This window comes from Crassostrea angulata, chromosome 1 (assembly GCF_025612915.1).
Source record: "Crassostrea angulata isolate pt1a10 chromosome 1, ASM2561291v2, whole genome shotgun sequence".
NCBI classification, from domain to species: domain Eukaryota; kingdom Metazoa; phylum Mollusca; class Bivalvia; order Ostreida; family Ostreidae; genus Magallana; species Magallana angulata.
In genome coordinates, this window is record NC_069111.1 from 23,528,810 (window position 1) to 23,547,259 (window position 18,450).

General features: G+C 31.4%; 1 protein-coding gene across 1 annotated transcript; it reads left to right on the forward strand.

Annotated features, from left to right (window-relative positions):
* The first annotated feature begins 27 nt into the window (after positions 1-27).
* On the forward strand, positions 28-18,032 carry LOC128159810 (transcription factor CP2-like). The gene is made up of 16 exons (XM_052823016.1): positions 28-125; positions 994-1,175; positions 2,753-2,803; positions 3,120-3,196; positions 4,547-4,614; positions 8,294-8,399; positions 8,766-9,019; positions 9,237-9,305; positions 9,454-9,495; positions 9,865-9,977; positions 10,457-10,592; positions 10,938-11,034; positions 11,460-11,550; positions 11,860-11,909; positions 12,825-13,019; positions 15,126-18,032. The coding sequence occupies exons 2-16, from the start codon at positions 1,000-1,002 to the stop codon at positions 15,170-15,172; spliced, it is 1,572 nt and encodes a 523-aa protein (XP_052678976.1). The 5' UTR covers positions 28-125; positions 994-999; the 3' UTR covers positions 15,173-18,032.
* The last annotated feature ends 418 nt before the right edge of the window (positions 18,033-18,450 follow it).

Consider the following 18,450-nt stretch of genomic DNA (forward strand, 5'->3'; position numbering starts at 1 on the left):
ACAACGTTTTGCTCTACATATTCAATAGTCGTAAACTGGTTAAAGTCTTATTTCTGGCAGCATTGACAAGCTGGTCGGATTTTTTCTGTAAACAACATAAACTATTGTCTATTGGGACTAAAAAGGTTAGATTTTAATCGACACTCATTTAATATTTGATTAATCAATTCTTTTATTTACATTTTATGCAGTTGTTATGCTGAGTTTTCGAGATATTTGCATGATTTAGATAAATGCAAAAGCTTGAGCTTCGAGGTAGTGAATTAGCCATTTTGGTCAATGGCCTCAAGAAAAACCTTGAAATTCATTGCATTTAAAATATAACGTCAACACTTCTGAATGATTAATTGTCATTTTGTTTTGTAAACTCTATGCAACAAAACGATTAGCATCATCTAATCCCAAGGGCTAAATGTTAAAATTGCAGTTGAACCAGCAATTACAATATGAATAGTTAGGCTAGTGATTAACTGATCATGGTGATGCACAATGACATAACTCAAAATTAAGTAGAAATTTATTTCACACTTAAATGTCTAAAAATGTCAGTTCCTAATGACTTATTCAAAACTAATTTTAAAATCTATTTACAGTGAAATAGTAATTTGATTGATATGGGACTTAATTTACTTACTTTGAATAAAATTATGTCTTAATTCTAAGAGTAAATAATCGGAAAAATGTTACTCAAACAAATTTCATAGGAACAACCACTTTTACATTGCATGAGGTCATTGACCTTTTAACTCATGTCCTGAAAGTAGGTCAAGGCTACCATGCATTTGTTTACATCCGTAAAATGATCATTCTTCTTCAATGTTTTAAAGTTATGTTTAAATAAAGCACTCCGCCAAAAAATACTAAATTGAAATATTTTTGAAAATTTATATTTATTTACATGAAAGTATGTAATAAAATATATGCAAGTTGGCAATTTTTTTCTCTATAATTAATTTTCCTATTAATTTTTATGTTTTTTTTTTTAAATTGAAGCTACCAATGTCATTTGGGTGGTCTTTGAATGATGTTGTCACCCAGGGAAGTAAGCGCTCCAAAATGTCTCATCATGTACCCACCATAACCAGCTGGGACATCAATGATTCTCTAGCTGCAGATTTTGATGGATCTCTCTCTGGGCTGGGTTCTGAGCTCGGAACAACAAGCTACAACATGAGGTAAGTATAGGGCATTTTGTTTCAAGTGTTACAGTACATGTATTACTTATTTGTCAGTTTGTTTTGATTTTGAAATTTTGATAGAATTAGTTATGAAATATGGTATGTGTAGAACATCAGCTACTTATTGTTATTTAAAGTGATACAAGCTGAAGTGGTGTTGGTTGTTTAAATCATTTTATTTGATAGATAATTTGGATATAATGCTTTACTGGTCCAAAAATGTGTATGAATTCCTTTGTGCTAGCACAATTAGTGCCAACTTCATTCGATTCAAACCAATATTAAAACTCAAGGTCTCAAAGTGAATATCTTTGACCACCTAGCATGTACTTTTTGTTTCATTGTGCGCATGTATTTTTATCAAATTCTTCAAAATAATTGGAATAGCAGGGTGTTAATTGTAGAAAATAGCAAGTCAAAAACCAATATGTACTGTGGAATCATTTTTATTCATGGGGGTCAATATTCGTGGGTAGCCGATATTTTCTTGGTTTCGTTGGGATGTAATTTTGTGTGTAGCAAGTTCTATTTCGTAAATAGATTTTAATCATAAGCTTGCACATATATACTTGGGATAAAAATTAGTGGGCAAGAGTTGCCCACAAAAGCCACGGACATTGGTCCCCCACGAACAATGATGATGCCACACTATATTGATTAACAATCAAACTTTAATTACAGCATCATATGCAAACAGATAATGTTTGGTATACTCCATTGATATCTAGTATCAATGGAAGTTATGAACATTGTTTGTCAGATTATACATGAAATTTTTAAAGCAAAAGGTTTTCAAGAAAGCAAATGGCTAGCTATTGATGAAAGGGAATGTTAATTATTTAGTTATTTGTTACTCTCTTGTAGCATATCAGTTGCATGTAAAAGATGGACAGATATTCAGATATTAGATTGCCATTCCATTTACATTCTGGACTTACATGTACTGTAGATTCCTTATTTTACATAACCCTGCAATTCAACTGTTTTGCATCATATTGCAAAGATATCATAAATGCTATTTTTTATTTTAAGTTCATGTATAAAAAATTAAAGAGAGATTTCAAAAATTTTCAAGACTTGCTTATCACGATTTTACTCAGATATGAATTCCTCGCTTTTAATTAGGAATCTACAGTTTCATATATTTTTTTCTGTGGGATGATTTTTATGGCTAAATTTTGTGGGATTAATGAAAAAATATTATGCAGAAAGATTTGTTTATATTCAAACTCTTTTGGTCATCAACTCAGAACTCAAAAATTTAAAAGCAAACATTTTGTTGTTGTTATTTTGAATCAAGTTGCAAAAATGTGCACCTACAGAAAAGAAGAGCTATATAAGTATTTTAGGCTATAGGTCTGTTGACATTTTTGTGAATATTTATTGTACCTCTGTTCCAAAAACATTAACTATTTTGTCAATAAAAATTTTCAAACAGAAATTAAATGAATTATTCAGAAATACTGAATGTTATGCTGTGTTAAAATGAAAGAATCATTTCATGCTTCTATGAAACATACACAGAATTTAAGTGTTAAATCTATGTAAATTTGCAAGTATATTTTGTCCTTCAGTGAAGCTTTGCTGGCATTACCTGTTTTCAAATCAGAAAATTTGGACAATGGGTAAGATGTGTTCTTAAAGAAAAGGTAAACTATATCATTCATAAAGGTACCTTTTTCTGTAAGTAAAAACAAAAACAGCAAGACATTTACAGTCACATAGTATGCTATTATTATTGTATAATATTATGTAATCTCTAATCAAAGGTACCATCTTACAGAAAAGTTTTTGTTTTCAAGCAGTGCAATGGTTCAATGGTTCAGGAGAAATTAATACAGATAAAAGGGGAAATATATAACTCGGCAATTTTGGTGTTGACCATGGCAGGCTGTCTTGCTTTTCTTCTGGAATATTTTTTATCTTGGAACTTTTTGTTAGCTTTCAGTACATTCTTGGAGCAGCTACCTCTCCTGCAGTCAAGTTAAATGAGGAGACCTTGACATACTTAAATCAAGGTCAGTATTAAATCCAAATGAATAAAGATACATATAAGAAATGCATGTACATGTAAACTATTCTGCACTTTTTAAGGTGGAATAACACACCTGGAAAAAGTAACTCAAATTAACAGTAAATTATTTGATTATGAAAAATATTATGTTAAATAAGCTGTACATATGTCAAATAAGTGAAAAATTTGCAGTTTAGGGATAAAAAGTTAATATCTTAAAATTCAAATCAGTAAGTAACATCAAAAGCCCCTGTGGAATTCGAACTCAGGAAGAAGCCTGAAACTTTATCCACTTTGCTATAGAGTGAGTTACATATTGTCGTTGATGTAATCCTTTTAATAAAATGAAATGTTACTATGATCAGAGGTCAGTCATTTTGTGATGGTGTGTTATTCCACCTTAAATTGAGATGTATACTTTCAGGATATGTATTTCAGTATTGGAAGTAATGAAAGTTCTGAATTTAAGAATTTCTCAAAGATAACAAATTCCGAAAAGAGGAAATTATGATTGTATGTTTAAAAAAGTCCTCAAATCTACAATGTCACAACTTTACTTATAACTTGCCATAGAAATATGCAAGCATCCTGAGATATATTACTTATGAAATGTAGATTTAATATTTTTCAAACTGTTCACCCTCAAACCCCTCCCCCTCCTTCAGTGTTTGAAGTATGAAAAATAAGTTGGGGATTGAAAAATTACTTGAGTTTTTAAGCTTTTTAACCTTGTTATTTGCATCTTACAAAATCAACATAGTGTGAATTTATACCTTGTATATGTTAGACCATACAGCTGTTAACGATCTCCAATCCTCAGCAATTTTCAATAAATCTTAGTTATCCGGAATTTTTTATTCATACCATAAATCTGCCTTTTTTATAGACAAATTTTATGAGTCATGTACTAGTGTAAATATTACACACAGCTATTCAACAAACTGCTTGGCTCTGTGGGTTCCTGGAGACCTACTATATAAAGGTCAAGGGGTTCGAGCTACCAATGCAGCTGTACAAGCGGTTTTTTTCTAATTTGATATCAACTTGTATATATATTTCATTGTATCCATCTGGTCCAAAATTTCAGTAACTTCTTAAAATGCATGGATACCATCAAAAATTTCTATTTTTAATTTCATTGATAAAGTTTTAAGGATGAATAACATTTTTATGATGAAAAAATACTTTGAGGCTGAGGATCGGAGAACCTTAAATGATATAAATTTTCATATTTTCGTCAAACCAGGAATACAAATATGAAGACAAATATTTATTGCCTTCAACAAATAACTTTCATAATGAAAAGATGTTTTCTCATTTATAAATAGTTAAAAACTATTCTTTTTTCCTACAGGACAATCTTATGAGATCAAACTGAAGAAACTGGGAGATCTGTCTGATTTTCAAGGAAAATATCTCAGAGTGAGTAATTGCATAATTCATGAAAGAATCATATCGTGTGTAAAATCTTCTATTCATATTTGCATTTACATTAATATGAAAATATTCATATACTGTTATTCAACTGTTTCTTTTTGTTTATTAAGGTCTTTCAGAGGAAGACCTTGCTGTTTTTCTACTGTTTTTCATTCTTCTATATTATAATTAAGTGTCCGTTTCCACCGGAAGACCTTTTTTCTTAGGATTCTTTATCTCTATTATTATTCTTTTTCTTACCGATTTTGTGCACGCGATTTCTCAGAAACGGCTCAACCGATTAACGTCAAATTTTCAGATCTAATAGGTTGATTTGAACTTTGTTTGAAATTTGTTTTGTTGATGACGTCACTTCCTGTTTTGGGATATATCCTGGATTTATCGATTTTATAGGGGTATTTTGTCGGAAAAACTCCTCTTTTACCATTCAAGATATGATCTTGAAATGTTCAGGGGTTGTAGACAAAAGACTGAAATATTGTGTAATGGTCTTAAATCAGTTTTATTTTGAAAAGTACCGAAATTTGAGATTTTATCATGAATATCTTTCTTTTTGTAAATATTTTGTTAACATATGTAGAACATGCAAAGTTTATATGTATAAGAACTTTCAACTGACACCAATCAAAAGGGGCTGACCCCTCATAATAGGGACCCAGGAGGGTCTAAAGTCTTATATCCATGTCTCTTTAATTAGAAATATTTTGTAATGCATTGTAGAAGAAAAAATGTTTACCCACCTTTAAGTTATTTATCTATGCATAATAAAAGATTTCTGTTGTTTTACATAATTAGGGATTTTAAGGGGCTAGAATTCCAATATTTTGATCATTTATATCTTAAAAAGGAGATTTATTTTGAAAAGCATTATAGAAGAGAAGATGCTTAGAATAATGTTCATAATAATATTTAACCACCAAAGTTTCGTTAAATGGCCCCTATAAGGAGATGAAGGGTCGGCCCCTAAAACAATCTTGCCCACATCTCAAGAACGGTAACAAGCTTCGAACACTTAATAAACAAAATGTGTTTAGAATAAAAAGATGTTTCATTTGATACCATAAAAAGGGGCTGGCCCCTTTAAGTAGGGGCCAAAATCTTCGAAAAGTCTGTTACAAATAACTTGAAAATGATCAAGATTTTTTTATGCATTATAGAAGCAAAGTTGTTGATTGTAACAATATCTATTTGAAAAACTCATTGCCACACCCATTTATTATGTAATAAGGAATTTTTATACATTATCTGAAAGTTGGGGGGGGGGGGGTAATTCTGTAATTGTTTCAATTTTTGATGGTATCATTTAAAACAGAAATCGCACGGAAGACCTACTCGTTACTCCTAAAGAGATCTATCTAGTAGTTATTTTTTTTCCTGAAATTTTTTAGCATTATTTCTCTAAAACTATTCAACCGATTTGCAAGAAATTTTCAGAACTAAAAGAGCATTATCGGCACTACATATTATTAAATTTTCAAATGATGACGTCACTTTCGGTTTCAGATATTACCATTTTGTAAATTTTTAAGGGACATTTTGTCCACGCATCTCCTCCAAAACTAATCAAGATAGAAGCTTGAAATTTTCTGGGATTGTAGATAAATGTTTGTACATGTACTCCCACGTAGCACTGTTAAGGCTTACTATGAAAATATTAACGGATTTAAACATTCATAAAATGATGCATATATTATTACAAAATATTTATGTCAAGTTATTTTATCATGATATAAATGTGATATTGAATGAAACAGTATACTAAATGCTACTTTGTATGAAACGTAGTGTGTTCCCCTGAATTAAAAATCACATGACGTGTTGATAATTCTCCCGAATTGAGGTCATAAACAAATTTTAATATTACAGGGCATACCCTTATTTGAAATAAAAATTTAAATAATAATTAAATTCTATTTTCTGGTAGATTCTGAAAAATGCTACCTCTTTATATAGAGTTCATTTTATAGAATTTATATCAAAGAAATGAGCTCCGGTTGGAATTTATATGATCTTTGCTTAATATTTTACATGTTTATTAAATCATTCTATAGATTTCATCGAAAAAGCAGCACTATGTAATAGATAAAACATTACCTTAATTTATATCCAAAAGATCATAATGATCTGTTTTGTGTTCAGTGTATGCCCTTGTAAAAATTATCAATGATAGAAGCAAAAATGTTCATTCATGTACAGCTGTGTATACAGTACCATACCTAAGTTATATGTTATGTAATTAGGGTTTTCAAGAGGCCAGCAGTCCAAATCTTTCATCATTAATATCTAGAAAAGGCGAAATATTTTGAAAAGCATTATAGAACAAAAAATGCTTAGAATAACGTTCTCAACAATATGCTATCCAAAAAAAAAAAAATTGTTGGTGCCCCCGATAAGAAGTTTAAGTGTCAGCCCCTAGAACACATTTGTTCAGATATCTTAAAAACAGTCAACAATTCCTGAACACTTGTTGAACAAAATGTGTTTATATTTACCAGACCTATTATTTGATATCAAGAAAGAAGAGCTGGCTTAATTTAAGATGAAATGCGTTATAAAATCCGATGATGCATTACAGAGATAAAGGGGTTGATTTTTCTAGAAATTTGGATTCCACATTTTTGGTTAAGAAAATAGCATTATGTTCATAGTTAAATTAACTCGTACCTGAACTAATTCAATAATTGTTAAACTTCTTCTTAAACACATTTGGATTTGTATTTGCTAAGTCATTCTTGAAATCGATGAGGTGTTTGTTAATTTGTACTTTATAGTTAGTATCATTTGGATTTTGTTAACTCGTACCAAGAATAATTTGATTTTTTTTCTTTTTGTTTTAGTTACTTATGTTTATTGGTTTAAAAACTCTGCTTCATAGAGGAACTTCTAGCTTTACTTCCGACATTAACAGAAGACCAACTCGTTGATATGCAACGAGCTTTGCTCTAGTTTTATTCATGTTTTTTACGTATATATACCCGGTAAAAACTGCAGACAGCATTTTTCAAACAGAAAATGATAACTCCATCAAATGTCCTATTGTTATTTTTCAACATATGCCTCTAGATACTGGGTACCTGTTAGATCAGATAAGAGTCCAAACTGTCATGATATCAGTTTCACCTTGTGAATTTCCTAGCTGCAAGTCTGTAGCTCCTAGTCAGAAAAAATTCAGATGAATGACATGGGAGGTACATTGCCTCTTATAGAAAAAAGCTGCAGTTTACAGGACACAAAAAATTGTGCTACTTTTGGACTGATTGATCACATTTCCACACAAATTATGTAGAAAAGAAAAGTACCATTAAATTTTTACGGTAGTATACTAGTGACTGATATCGTCTCTTCACTTGCCTCGGACTTTCTCCCAAGCACACTATCTGACTTTGGAAAATGAAGTACACTAATTCATGTTGACTTAAAGACTCGCCATTTTCACATCTTAACAAACTGCACCACTTAACTTTTCTGGGTTGGTGATAGTGTTTAAAATAATATCAGAAGCAAGTTAACTGATGATGTTTTGTAAAATGCCTAAAGAATTTTTTAGAATCAAACATTTGTACAAAATGTGTTAAAAAATGAGATTTATCGAAGAAATATAAGAGGAAATGACACTACTTATGAAATGCATGATGGGTAAGCAAATCCTGAATATGTGTTTCAGAGCATTGTAAAGATTTGTTTCCATGAACGGCGGCTTCAGTACATGGAAAGGGAGCAGATTGACAGCTGGCGCAATACTAGACCAGGGGAGAGAATCTTGGATATTGGTAAAAATCAGCTATATTTGATGTTTATTAAAAATGGAAGATGAAAACATCCTCTTTAATTATGACATGAATATGCTTTGTATAGGAAAGTGACTTTTCTGCAGAAACATGGATACCTGCAAATTTGAGAGTCAAAACTTTAATTCTTGAGATCAGTGGAGACATTTAACTAGTTGATTTTCACCTATTTCTTTCTTTGATTATCATATCCTTGTTCATTAATCAAGTTAGTTGATGAATGTTGATTCATTAAAAAAAAAAATCATTGTAAGGTGAATTCTCAAATTTTAATCTGAATTGGTAATACCAGTATATAAATGTTGTAAATTTTGAATGATCTGGATGTTTTTTCATTCTTTCCTCTAGATGTTCCATTGTCGTATGGATTAGTCGATGTCAACATTGACAGAGATTGTTTGAACGGGGCAGAGTTTATTTGGGATCCGACGAAGGAGACGGGTGTATACGTCAGGGTTAACTGTATCAGTACCGAGTTCACAGCCAAGAAACACGGTGGAGAGAAGGGAGTGCCATTCCGTTTACAGGTGGAGTCGTACACGTACGAGGATAGGGATAACAAGCTGATTCACTGTGGCTCATGTCAGATTAAAGTCTTTAAAGTACGTAAACAAAAAGGAAGCAAAAATTGTGTCTGGTGTGCCTTTGAGTTTAAGCTATTTAATTGTGTTGTGTAAAGTTCTTCAAACATTTACTTGTTTTGCCCTTGAGTTTTTGGTTTTTTGTTGTGCTTTCAAAGGCTGTCTTGATTTGCTTTTGAGTTTCAAGTTTTTTGTTTTATTGTGCAAAATTCTTCAAACCTTTTTATGTTGTTTTCAGCCGAAAGGAGCTGATAGAAAGCATAAAACAGACAGGGAGAAAATGGACAAGAGAACAGAGGCTGAAAAAGTAAATTGCTTCATAACAAAACCAAAACTGATTGATATTATCAAATGATATGTAAATATCATAGGGTCAGATTTTTTTTTTTAGTCTGGATCAATAAATGTAAAATGTGTCATTCAAATGCATTTTTCAATACTTTCTCTTTTATTAGGAAAAATACCAGCCATCATATGAATGTACAGTTTTGACAGAGGTGATCTTGATTTCTCTATTTTTCTGTGTGGTTAAAAATTTTGAATACTGTATCTGTTGTTTCATATATATTCTTTGGCATCAGTTTTTTGTGGATTCAGAACAAAATATACAGTTTTGAGTATTGAATTCATAAATTGGTTATGCATGTTAAAAGGGTTTCTTATTTTGATTTACTTTAAATTTTTTGATTTATTGGACTGCTTCAACATTGAAATCCACACAAATTGGTGTCCAACAAATAAAAATGAAATATTTTCACCACTCCTATTTCATTAATATACATGTATATTGAAATCCATTTCATCACTCAATTATTTTTTTTTGTTTCATTGTTAAGTATGAACACTTTTTTCATGTGTTTTGATAGGTTCCCTTGGATCAAGTTGCTAACATTGCCACACCTAGTGTTAGTGTTAGTGTTAAATCTCCAAACAACTCTTTTGCCAATCTTACACAGAGCTTCAGTGACATGCATGCTGGGTAATTTCATATATATTTTCGGAAGTACTGTACACCAACTTAAACTGAGGTCTGGAAAGTAGTTGTTATTTTTGATAACCACTTGGTTGCTAAAACTCACTGCTACAGCATTTAAATATAAATGCATAAAAATTCAATTTAAATGCACAAAAAATACATATTGATGTAAAGAAGCCTTCATTATGGATCATAATCTACTGAGAAATCTGCGATTTCAAATGTAGTCAACAAAGTTGTTTTACAGTATTCTTCTTTAGGTTGTTGATTTATACTGGATGCACTTTGATTTAAGAAGTTAATCTCTCTCATTGTTAAATGATGAGATAATTACTTTATGCATTGAAATTATCTCTCCCTTGTGTAGTAATTCCACATATTTCATTTAACTGAGCTAAATGCCATTACTCAGGCAGTGTAGTGTGTCTCATGGGACCCTTTGTTACAGATCCCTAACATTTCATTGATTTTTTAATCAACAGATCCCCCATCCAGAAGAAACCTCAAGCAGATGAAGATGACGACTCTTCAAGCTGTAATGGCGGGTCGGGTTCTAGCAAGAAACTCAAGTCCTCCTCATCAAGTGATGACTTGAACACTGCAGTCAGTTTGAAAGGGGTTTGTTTTCCGGAATTCGAGTGAATTCTTCTTTAACAACAAGATTTTACTTGCCTACAACTTTTCTAATTAATCATTTGTAAATTTTATTTTTCTATTCAATATGTTAACATGAGTTCATGAGATATTGAAAACTTGAGCAAATTTTGTTTAACAAGATCTTACTATCATTCAACTTTTCTCTGAAACCATTTGTACTTCTTGTTTCTTTTCATTGAGTCAAGTTAAACATGAATGTGTGAGATAAGGTTAATTTCCATATATAACGAAATTAATAGCCAAAGAAATGCAGCCATGTTAATTGCCGGTTTCTGATGAGTCTTTTTTTACTGTTCTTTGACACAGAAAGCTTTGACTTGTGATGCCTGTGCCCAAGAGGTAACAGCCTGGTTACAAGCGAACAGATTTAGCAGCTACAAACAAATATTCCAAAACTTTTCAGGTATTTGACAATTTTAATGTTTACTGTCAAACAGGAAACAATATGCTTTCACTCTTCACAAAATCTACTTTGCACAGAGCACAATATCTTACTGTGCAGAACCTTGATGTTTCAGCACAGCATAAACTTTATTTCAAGCTAAACATCCCACTGTAATGTCAATAATTAGTTGAATTTGTATTGGATAATAGAACAATATTATAAATTAGTAACAAGAATGAGTCATAAATTGAGTAATTGTGGTAAAGTAACAACAGGGAACAGACTGACAACTATTATGTGTGTTGAGACCTAGATATGACTAATTGGAATAAAATATCAACTGAGACCTGACCGAAAACAATTGTGTGTGTTGAGTCCTAAATGTGACTTTTTGAAGTAAAGTATCAACAGAGACCTGACTAACAGATATTGTGTGTTTGTAGGTGCAGATTTGCTCCGTCTCACTCGGGATGATCTCATCCAGATCTGCGGATTAGCAGATGGAATACGTCTGAACAATGCTCTACAGTCCAAGTAAGCAGGAGCTATTGATTTGTCTTTTGATTTTGCAAAACTGAAGGAGAGAGCTTTGACAGTAAAAGACAATTAGTAATCAAAAAGAAGAGCTGTAAATTATATTTTTTTGATATGTATGGTATGAATATTTTGTGAATTTTTGTTCAATAGTTAGTCAACTTCTTATTTTTTGTTTACATCTATGATATGTATTCAGATATATTATCTCGTTTTCTGTTCAGATGGGTTAGATTTAAGTCATGTCTATCAATTTGGGGGAGAAATTCAGAGGATGTGAATATTATTACTTTTATTTTTAATTAACAGAGCAATTAGACCAAGATTGATAATTTACGTGTGTCAGGAAAGTGATTCAGGTAGGTACTGGATATTGAAATTTGCAACCACAATCAAGTTCTGTCTTTGAATAAAAAAAAATGTTTGTTTCTCATGCTCTTTTGTATTGATGAATGTGACAGATTAACTAAATTTTTTGATTAAAAAAAAGATAGATAATTGAGTCATTTAAATCTTGTAATAAAAAAGGGACTATTTTAAAGCCTTTATACATTATATTTTGAAATTCTCAGACTGAGAAACTGAAATTTTAAAATATTTTATTTATGTTTCAGATATTTTTTGCTTGTAAAGTGTGTTGAAAGCTACGGCTGTTATAACACTAATACACACAGGGTACCTACTCAAAGGTTAAAATGATGTTGAGTTTTATTATGACGTCACAAATGTTGAGCACTGTAAACTGCAACTTCATAAGCAAGAATCAAAGTTCACACTTGTGGCTGTTACAATGGCTCTTCCATTAATATGAACTTACCCTTAAGATAAGATAGAAATTTTAAGGTATAAATCATATTTGCAGACAAGGCAAGAAGTTTAAAAGCATTAAATCTTGATTTTTTTAAAGATACAGTCTCATAACTGCAACAGTGTGTGCATACAAATTGAGTAATGCACGTTATGAAATTTGCACACACTTCTGCAGTTATGAGACTGTATCTTTCAAAAAATTATGGTTCAATCCTATATTGCCTAAAACTTTGAAGGGCTTATATCAGCTTTCATTTATGAAATCAAGTTTAGAAAAAGGATACTTTATAGCTCTAGAAAATATGGATGAGTTGGCATTGTTGGACCAACATATAAGTTTCTACCCCTTCCTATACATTGAACACCTGACAAGTCTCTAACACCTGTTCTGATTGTCTCAGCTTACCCCTCCCTATACCTTGAACACCTGACAAATCTGTTAACACCTGTTCTGATTGTTTCAGTCTACCATGCCCTTTACCTGGAACACCTAACCAGTCAGGAGCTGCTAGAGAAGCTGGCCAAGCTGTACAATGTGAGCGGTGAGCAGATCGGCGAGCTGTACTGTCAGGGTCCCTCAGGAATATACGTCCTCCTCAACGACGAGGTTCTACAGAACATGTCAGAACAATCCAGATTCTGTGTGGAGGCAATGAAATGTAAGAGCAGACTTAGTGTAGACTGAAGATTCTATTAAGGATGGGTGTATATCTCTTAAAATTAGCATGGATATGAAATATTGGGGCAGTAGCAAGGGGCAACATAGCACTGTAGGTGATAGATTTTTTTAGGTTTCTCTTTTTTTCTTAAACTTTGAAGTACAAGAGAAGAATAAACCTCAAGATTTTACTGTAGGCTGTAGATTATTGAGGCTTTATATAAATATCGGACTTTTTCATGGAATAAAAGAGTCGAACCTCAAGATTTCAGCCTATTTTTAATATGGGCTGTAGATTATTAAGTCTTTGAGTATGCTGATAACATATTAATCATGTACATGTATTTGGCATGAACAAGATTTAGTGAAAATTGTTTTCAGAAAAATTGGTGTAGATTTGAATGAGTGTATGAATGCACCTTTTCTTATACATACATGTATATACATGGTAATTAGGTAGCTTATACATATATCGGGGTTCGAGCTGAATGGCAAATTTTTTTTTCAAAAGTGGCGAAAAAAAATACAAAAGTGGCAAAAATTAATTTTTGGTGACTCTTTAAGTTTAATCTGTTTCTCTTTCCCACCTGTTTGTTTACTCGGTCAGTCTGTGTTAATATTCAATCCCACGTGCAACAGGAAATCTCGTATTGCTTCAGTGCACACAGCTCTGACCATAGATTAGCCTCAGGTTATTTATGGCTTCAGACCATCAATTGTTATGTATCACTTGGAAGGGTGTTCTCACTGCAGTGGTCAATTGTTAAACAGTAAGTGTCTTACTGGAAGTTAACCATTTTCACATTAAAGGTGTGAGATTGTAATCTGAGAATGGGCCTACCGGTAATTAATTAAACTGTTGGACTTGCTAAACTTCTTTAGTTATGAACAGAATAAAATATATATATCAAGTTTAAAATTTTAAGCCAAAAATCGTAAAAAATATTTGTTCCCAAGTTTAGAAGTTATGAAATACTTTATGCAATGCAGCTGATTGCCATAGAAATAATCAGAGTACTGCAAGTGATGACAGTTTTCTTATTTCTGTTAAGGACCTTGGAACACAATTCACTTAACTTACAGACAGCGACATATTTGCCTCCCAAAAATATTTATTTATTCTTAAAGTCACATCAAAGTGGGATAAATATGGGCAGTTCTTGAAAGGATTTTATTTATTGTAATATGCGCATTGATAAAAAAAACCCACTTTTTATTGAAGCTATGTAGTATGAGATTGTATGCAACTTATTGAAATAAAACCGAGCAGAATATTTTATTTTTACATCTGGATTGTCAAAATGAGGGATTGTAAACTTGTAGCTTGTTAATTATAAATTAGTCTTGAACAGAAGAAATAACGTCTTTGTGGCTTTCACTCCATCTTCTTATCTAGTATGTGTATGAATCCATAAAAGTGTTTTGGTTTTTATTTTAAGTTAGTATCTTAACTTTTCAAAAGCTTTGATACCATACTTTTTGGAAATCATTTAGTGATGCAAATGGAGACATGACAATGAGGAGAGTGCATATATACATACCCCAAAATTAGTCAATGCATGCATATTTAATAAGTTCAAAATATTAATAACTATAACATATAGGCCTACATAAACATGTAGATGTATATGTGATATGATAGAAATAATTGTAAAACATAAGTCGTTCTTTGTGCCGCGCTAAAGTGGCGAAAAGGATTTTTGGTCCAGTGGGAGCCCTGACATATATACATATTAAGTAGCTGATACCCTGTACTGCTGAACATATATACGTGGTTAGAAGCAATGTACTTTATTCAGCGGAAAATGCTCTCTACCAAAAAGTGCTAAAAAGAAAAGAATATACAGCCAAATGTAATATGCCTACAGTGTGTTTTTGATCTGGAGTTATGTCTAATCAGTGTGAGATATTGCAAGGTGTTTCATTTTTATAGTAGAGAAGTACTGAGAAGCAAAACTTATATCAATTGATATTTTGCATGGCATGCTATTGGGGTAATGTTATAATAATTACAACCTGCTTTGAATTTTGTTTGTAAATAAAACAGGAGAAACGATTTTATGAATGGGATGAACCCGAACTACATGTGACCTATTTTTGCTTTCAGCGGAAACATCTGACCAATACAAAGTGTTACTGAAGTCTATATCCTGACCTCGCCACAACTAGACGATGATCTCACAGCATTGCTGGGACAATATAGAAGCAGGAAATCATCTTCTGAAATTAAGCGGGTTTCATGTTCTTGTATATATATACACACCGCCACCTTGCAGATATCCTCTTTTTAACACAGCTCACATTGGTTGCCCAAAGTCTGGATTGTTTTCCTAGAACGTTTGATAGGGTTGCTGATTGTTGTGGTTTATTGTACTGTAGAAACCCAGCAACCCCTCTTTCTTTGTGTGAAACAATAGACATACCGTAATTGGTTTCTTATCACCAAGACATCAGTTTTTATTTATGGTTTGAACATCTTTTGATCACAAAGCACACTGCCAAACATTTTTATTAAAACTCTTTCAAAAAAAGGGAGAACATTTTTTCGACTTTTCCAAAATTTGTTTGACAAAAATATGCTCCTGTTTACGCCTCCAAATTATCACTAAATTGTTCAATATTTCTGATAGTTAAAGGTAGTGTCTATTTTTAGCATAGACTTTATAATCTTGTTTAGATGTTAAATAACATAGGTCCCTGTTTCATGTAATATTTTACCTCATGTATAAAGCAGGGGCTTGTTTCATTTGGACCATTTTAGATAAAGATATATGTACATGTATTCAAAATCACACAAAAACCCCATCGTTAACAATATGACTTTTTCCATGTTGTCATTCATATATCCTTTTTATAAATTTCCATACAGATTGAATATTTATTGGATGTAGTGTGTTTCAGTAAATATTCAGTTTCAATGTGTTTTTTTACATGTATTAGGAAAAATATATAAACTAAGGTTAAAATTGAGTCATCGTGACTTCATGTACATGCCAGTTACAAAAAAAAATGAAATTCAAACTGCTTTATTTTAAATTGATTTTTTTTTTGTTTCAAATCAAAAAGGTTTGTTTTAAAACAAATACAAAAACATTAATACATGCTTCTTGGATCTATTTATTGTAGCATTTTATTCTTTTGTGACTTGTGATGCAATGAATATGAAATTTTAATATTTGATATCAATCAAATTGTATGTAATACTGTTAGCCAACATTTATTCAAGTAAGAGAAATTTTTGTGAGGTTTGCAGGAGCATAGTTGTTGTGAATTTTTCTCACAGCAAACCAGCCCTCAAATATCTCTGGAATTTTATTTTCGAGTATGCCACATCTTGAACGCAAAAAAAAAGTCGCAACGTAATCTGTAAAATAAAGTTGTTGCAAATAAAAGTTGGTTTACAGCACTTTGATATGAAGTTTAAATTGGGGTTTTATTCTTCAATCATGTTTTTGTATATGTATTTGTAAATATTAGTATTGTCTTGTGGTAGCTGCTTTTATTTGATTATTTTTTTTAATTTTTAAAAATCCAAAGGTTACACCTGAAATTGGATATTAAATTGCATTGAAAACTGTAACGAAGAACTATGGATAGATTATTTTTGGCTTACATGTATATGTAAGTGACACTTCTAAAAATATATAATTGTAAACAGATGTGAAAGAGTTTAATTATGAAATGTTATATTGCTCTCTTGCATGAAATCTCGCAAGGACATTTTTTGACATCATAAAATAGGAATACATAGGATATATTAATGTTTTTGTGTTCATAATATACACGTAGAACTTGTTTAGAAAGTTTTACAACTTCATATTCATCATCACATTTAAAGTGTCAGAAATTTTATTATAGATAATAGTTTGGTTTTTTTGGTTGATAAATACATATATATATATATATATATATGTGTGTAGATTTTGTCATCCCCAATCTTCTTTCCTTGATTTGTTTGGAATTTCTATGTACATGTATGCATCCATTTCAGGGTATATGGACTTTGGCAAGAAGTGATTGATTGTTTTGTTTAGAAATAAGTAAAAAAAAAAAAAAGGGATAAGTATAAAAAGCCATTATAAAAATATTTTAAAATTTTGGATTTTTTTTTCAGTATTAGAAAACATCTTTATTATGATAAAGGTCAATGACAGAACTTTGTGTAGGATACTAAGCTTACATTAACAAAGGTACCTCACTACACTTAGACTTACACTTTTCAAGACACTATGTCTTAAGATGGCAATTAAGATGTTTCATTGAATTCTTCATAACAGTCAATTTGGTTGAAAATTGTCATCACTCAGTGGTTAAAGCATCAGGCTTGTGACTTGCAGATCATGAATTTGAATCCGCTTGGGGCTTTTGTTCCTATTTACTGAATTAATTTTTGAAAAGATAATTTTTCCACCTATTTGACATCTTTGCTTCTTATCCATCATGCCATCTATCACAATGAAGTAAGCAATTTTCTGCTGATTTGAGAAATTATTTCAAGGTGTAGTGATCCACCTTAATATTAGTCTTTTTTTTATATTGATTGCCCCACAAACAAAACATGACCGCTTAGATCATAATATCTGTTCTATTTTTTTAATTGATTTTACATTTAAAAGTTGTAGAACAAGTTATTTTTCTTTGAAATGGATTAAAGGTTTAGTTGGATGGGTGTGCATAATAACAATTTTTGTAACTGTTGAAAATTATCACGAATCAATTTTTGTTGTTCGAACTCAGAATATGTACATATTTACAGACGTCCATTCTTATTTGAAACAGCACGTCTATCAGCACCCTATATTTGTCTGTCTGGGTTTCTACAATTACCAAAATCTGTTATACAGATATATTTTTTACTTATTTTACATTTCCTTTTTCCAATTTTCTGTGTGAAATGTGTACTTTCATACCGTTAGATTCCCCACTGATTACAAGCACCTGATAAACGAACCAAACCGAAACAATTCTTTTCTTCTCAAAACTTGGGGAAAAGCTGGAGAGTTATCAACACAGGGGATAAAATGATGTAGTCGAGTTGATAAAGATAAGACACAGCTATAGACCTCAGTTAGCCTACTCGGGCATTTTGCTTAAAATTAAAAATCTGAAACAATTGTAGATATATTTTTCATGAAGCCCCAGTTCCTTGATATTTTTTTTTCATTTTCAAGAGACAAGTTGCAGGCCTAGTGCTTCTTGAAAATTAAAAAAAAATGTTAGAATGAGAGTTATCTGAAGGAAAAATCGGCTTATTAACAATCACTGATACTAGAGCTTGCATAACTTTTATTTTATCATTATGGTTTGATAATTTAAAGTAATTTTTTTTTGGATTCAAGTTGGCCAAGTCATGAAATGGTTCACCCATGAAATATTTTGTTGCTAGATATGCGCGACTGAGTTGGGTTGGTTTGTTGTTTTTGTAAGTGATT

What these genes read in the sequence shown, in the direction of transcription:
- LOC128159810 (XM_052823016.1), top strand. Translation starts at nt 1,000, where the DNA reads ATGTCATTTGGGTGGTCTTTGAATGATGTTGTCACCCAGGGAAGTAAG. An exon ending in AGAGAACAGAGGCTGAAAAA is followed by an intron (nt 9,306 to 9,453) that starts GTAAATTGCTTC and finishes CTCTTTTATTAG; the next exon opens with GAAAAATACCAGCCATCATA. An exon ending in AATGTACAGTTTTGACAGAG is followed by an intron (nt 9,496 to 9,864) that starts GTGATCTTGATT and finishes GTGTTTTGATAG; the next exon opens with GTTCCCTTGGATCAAGTTGC.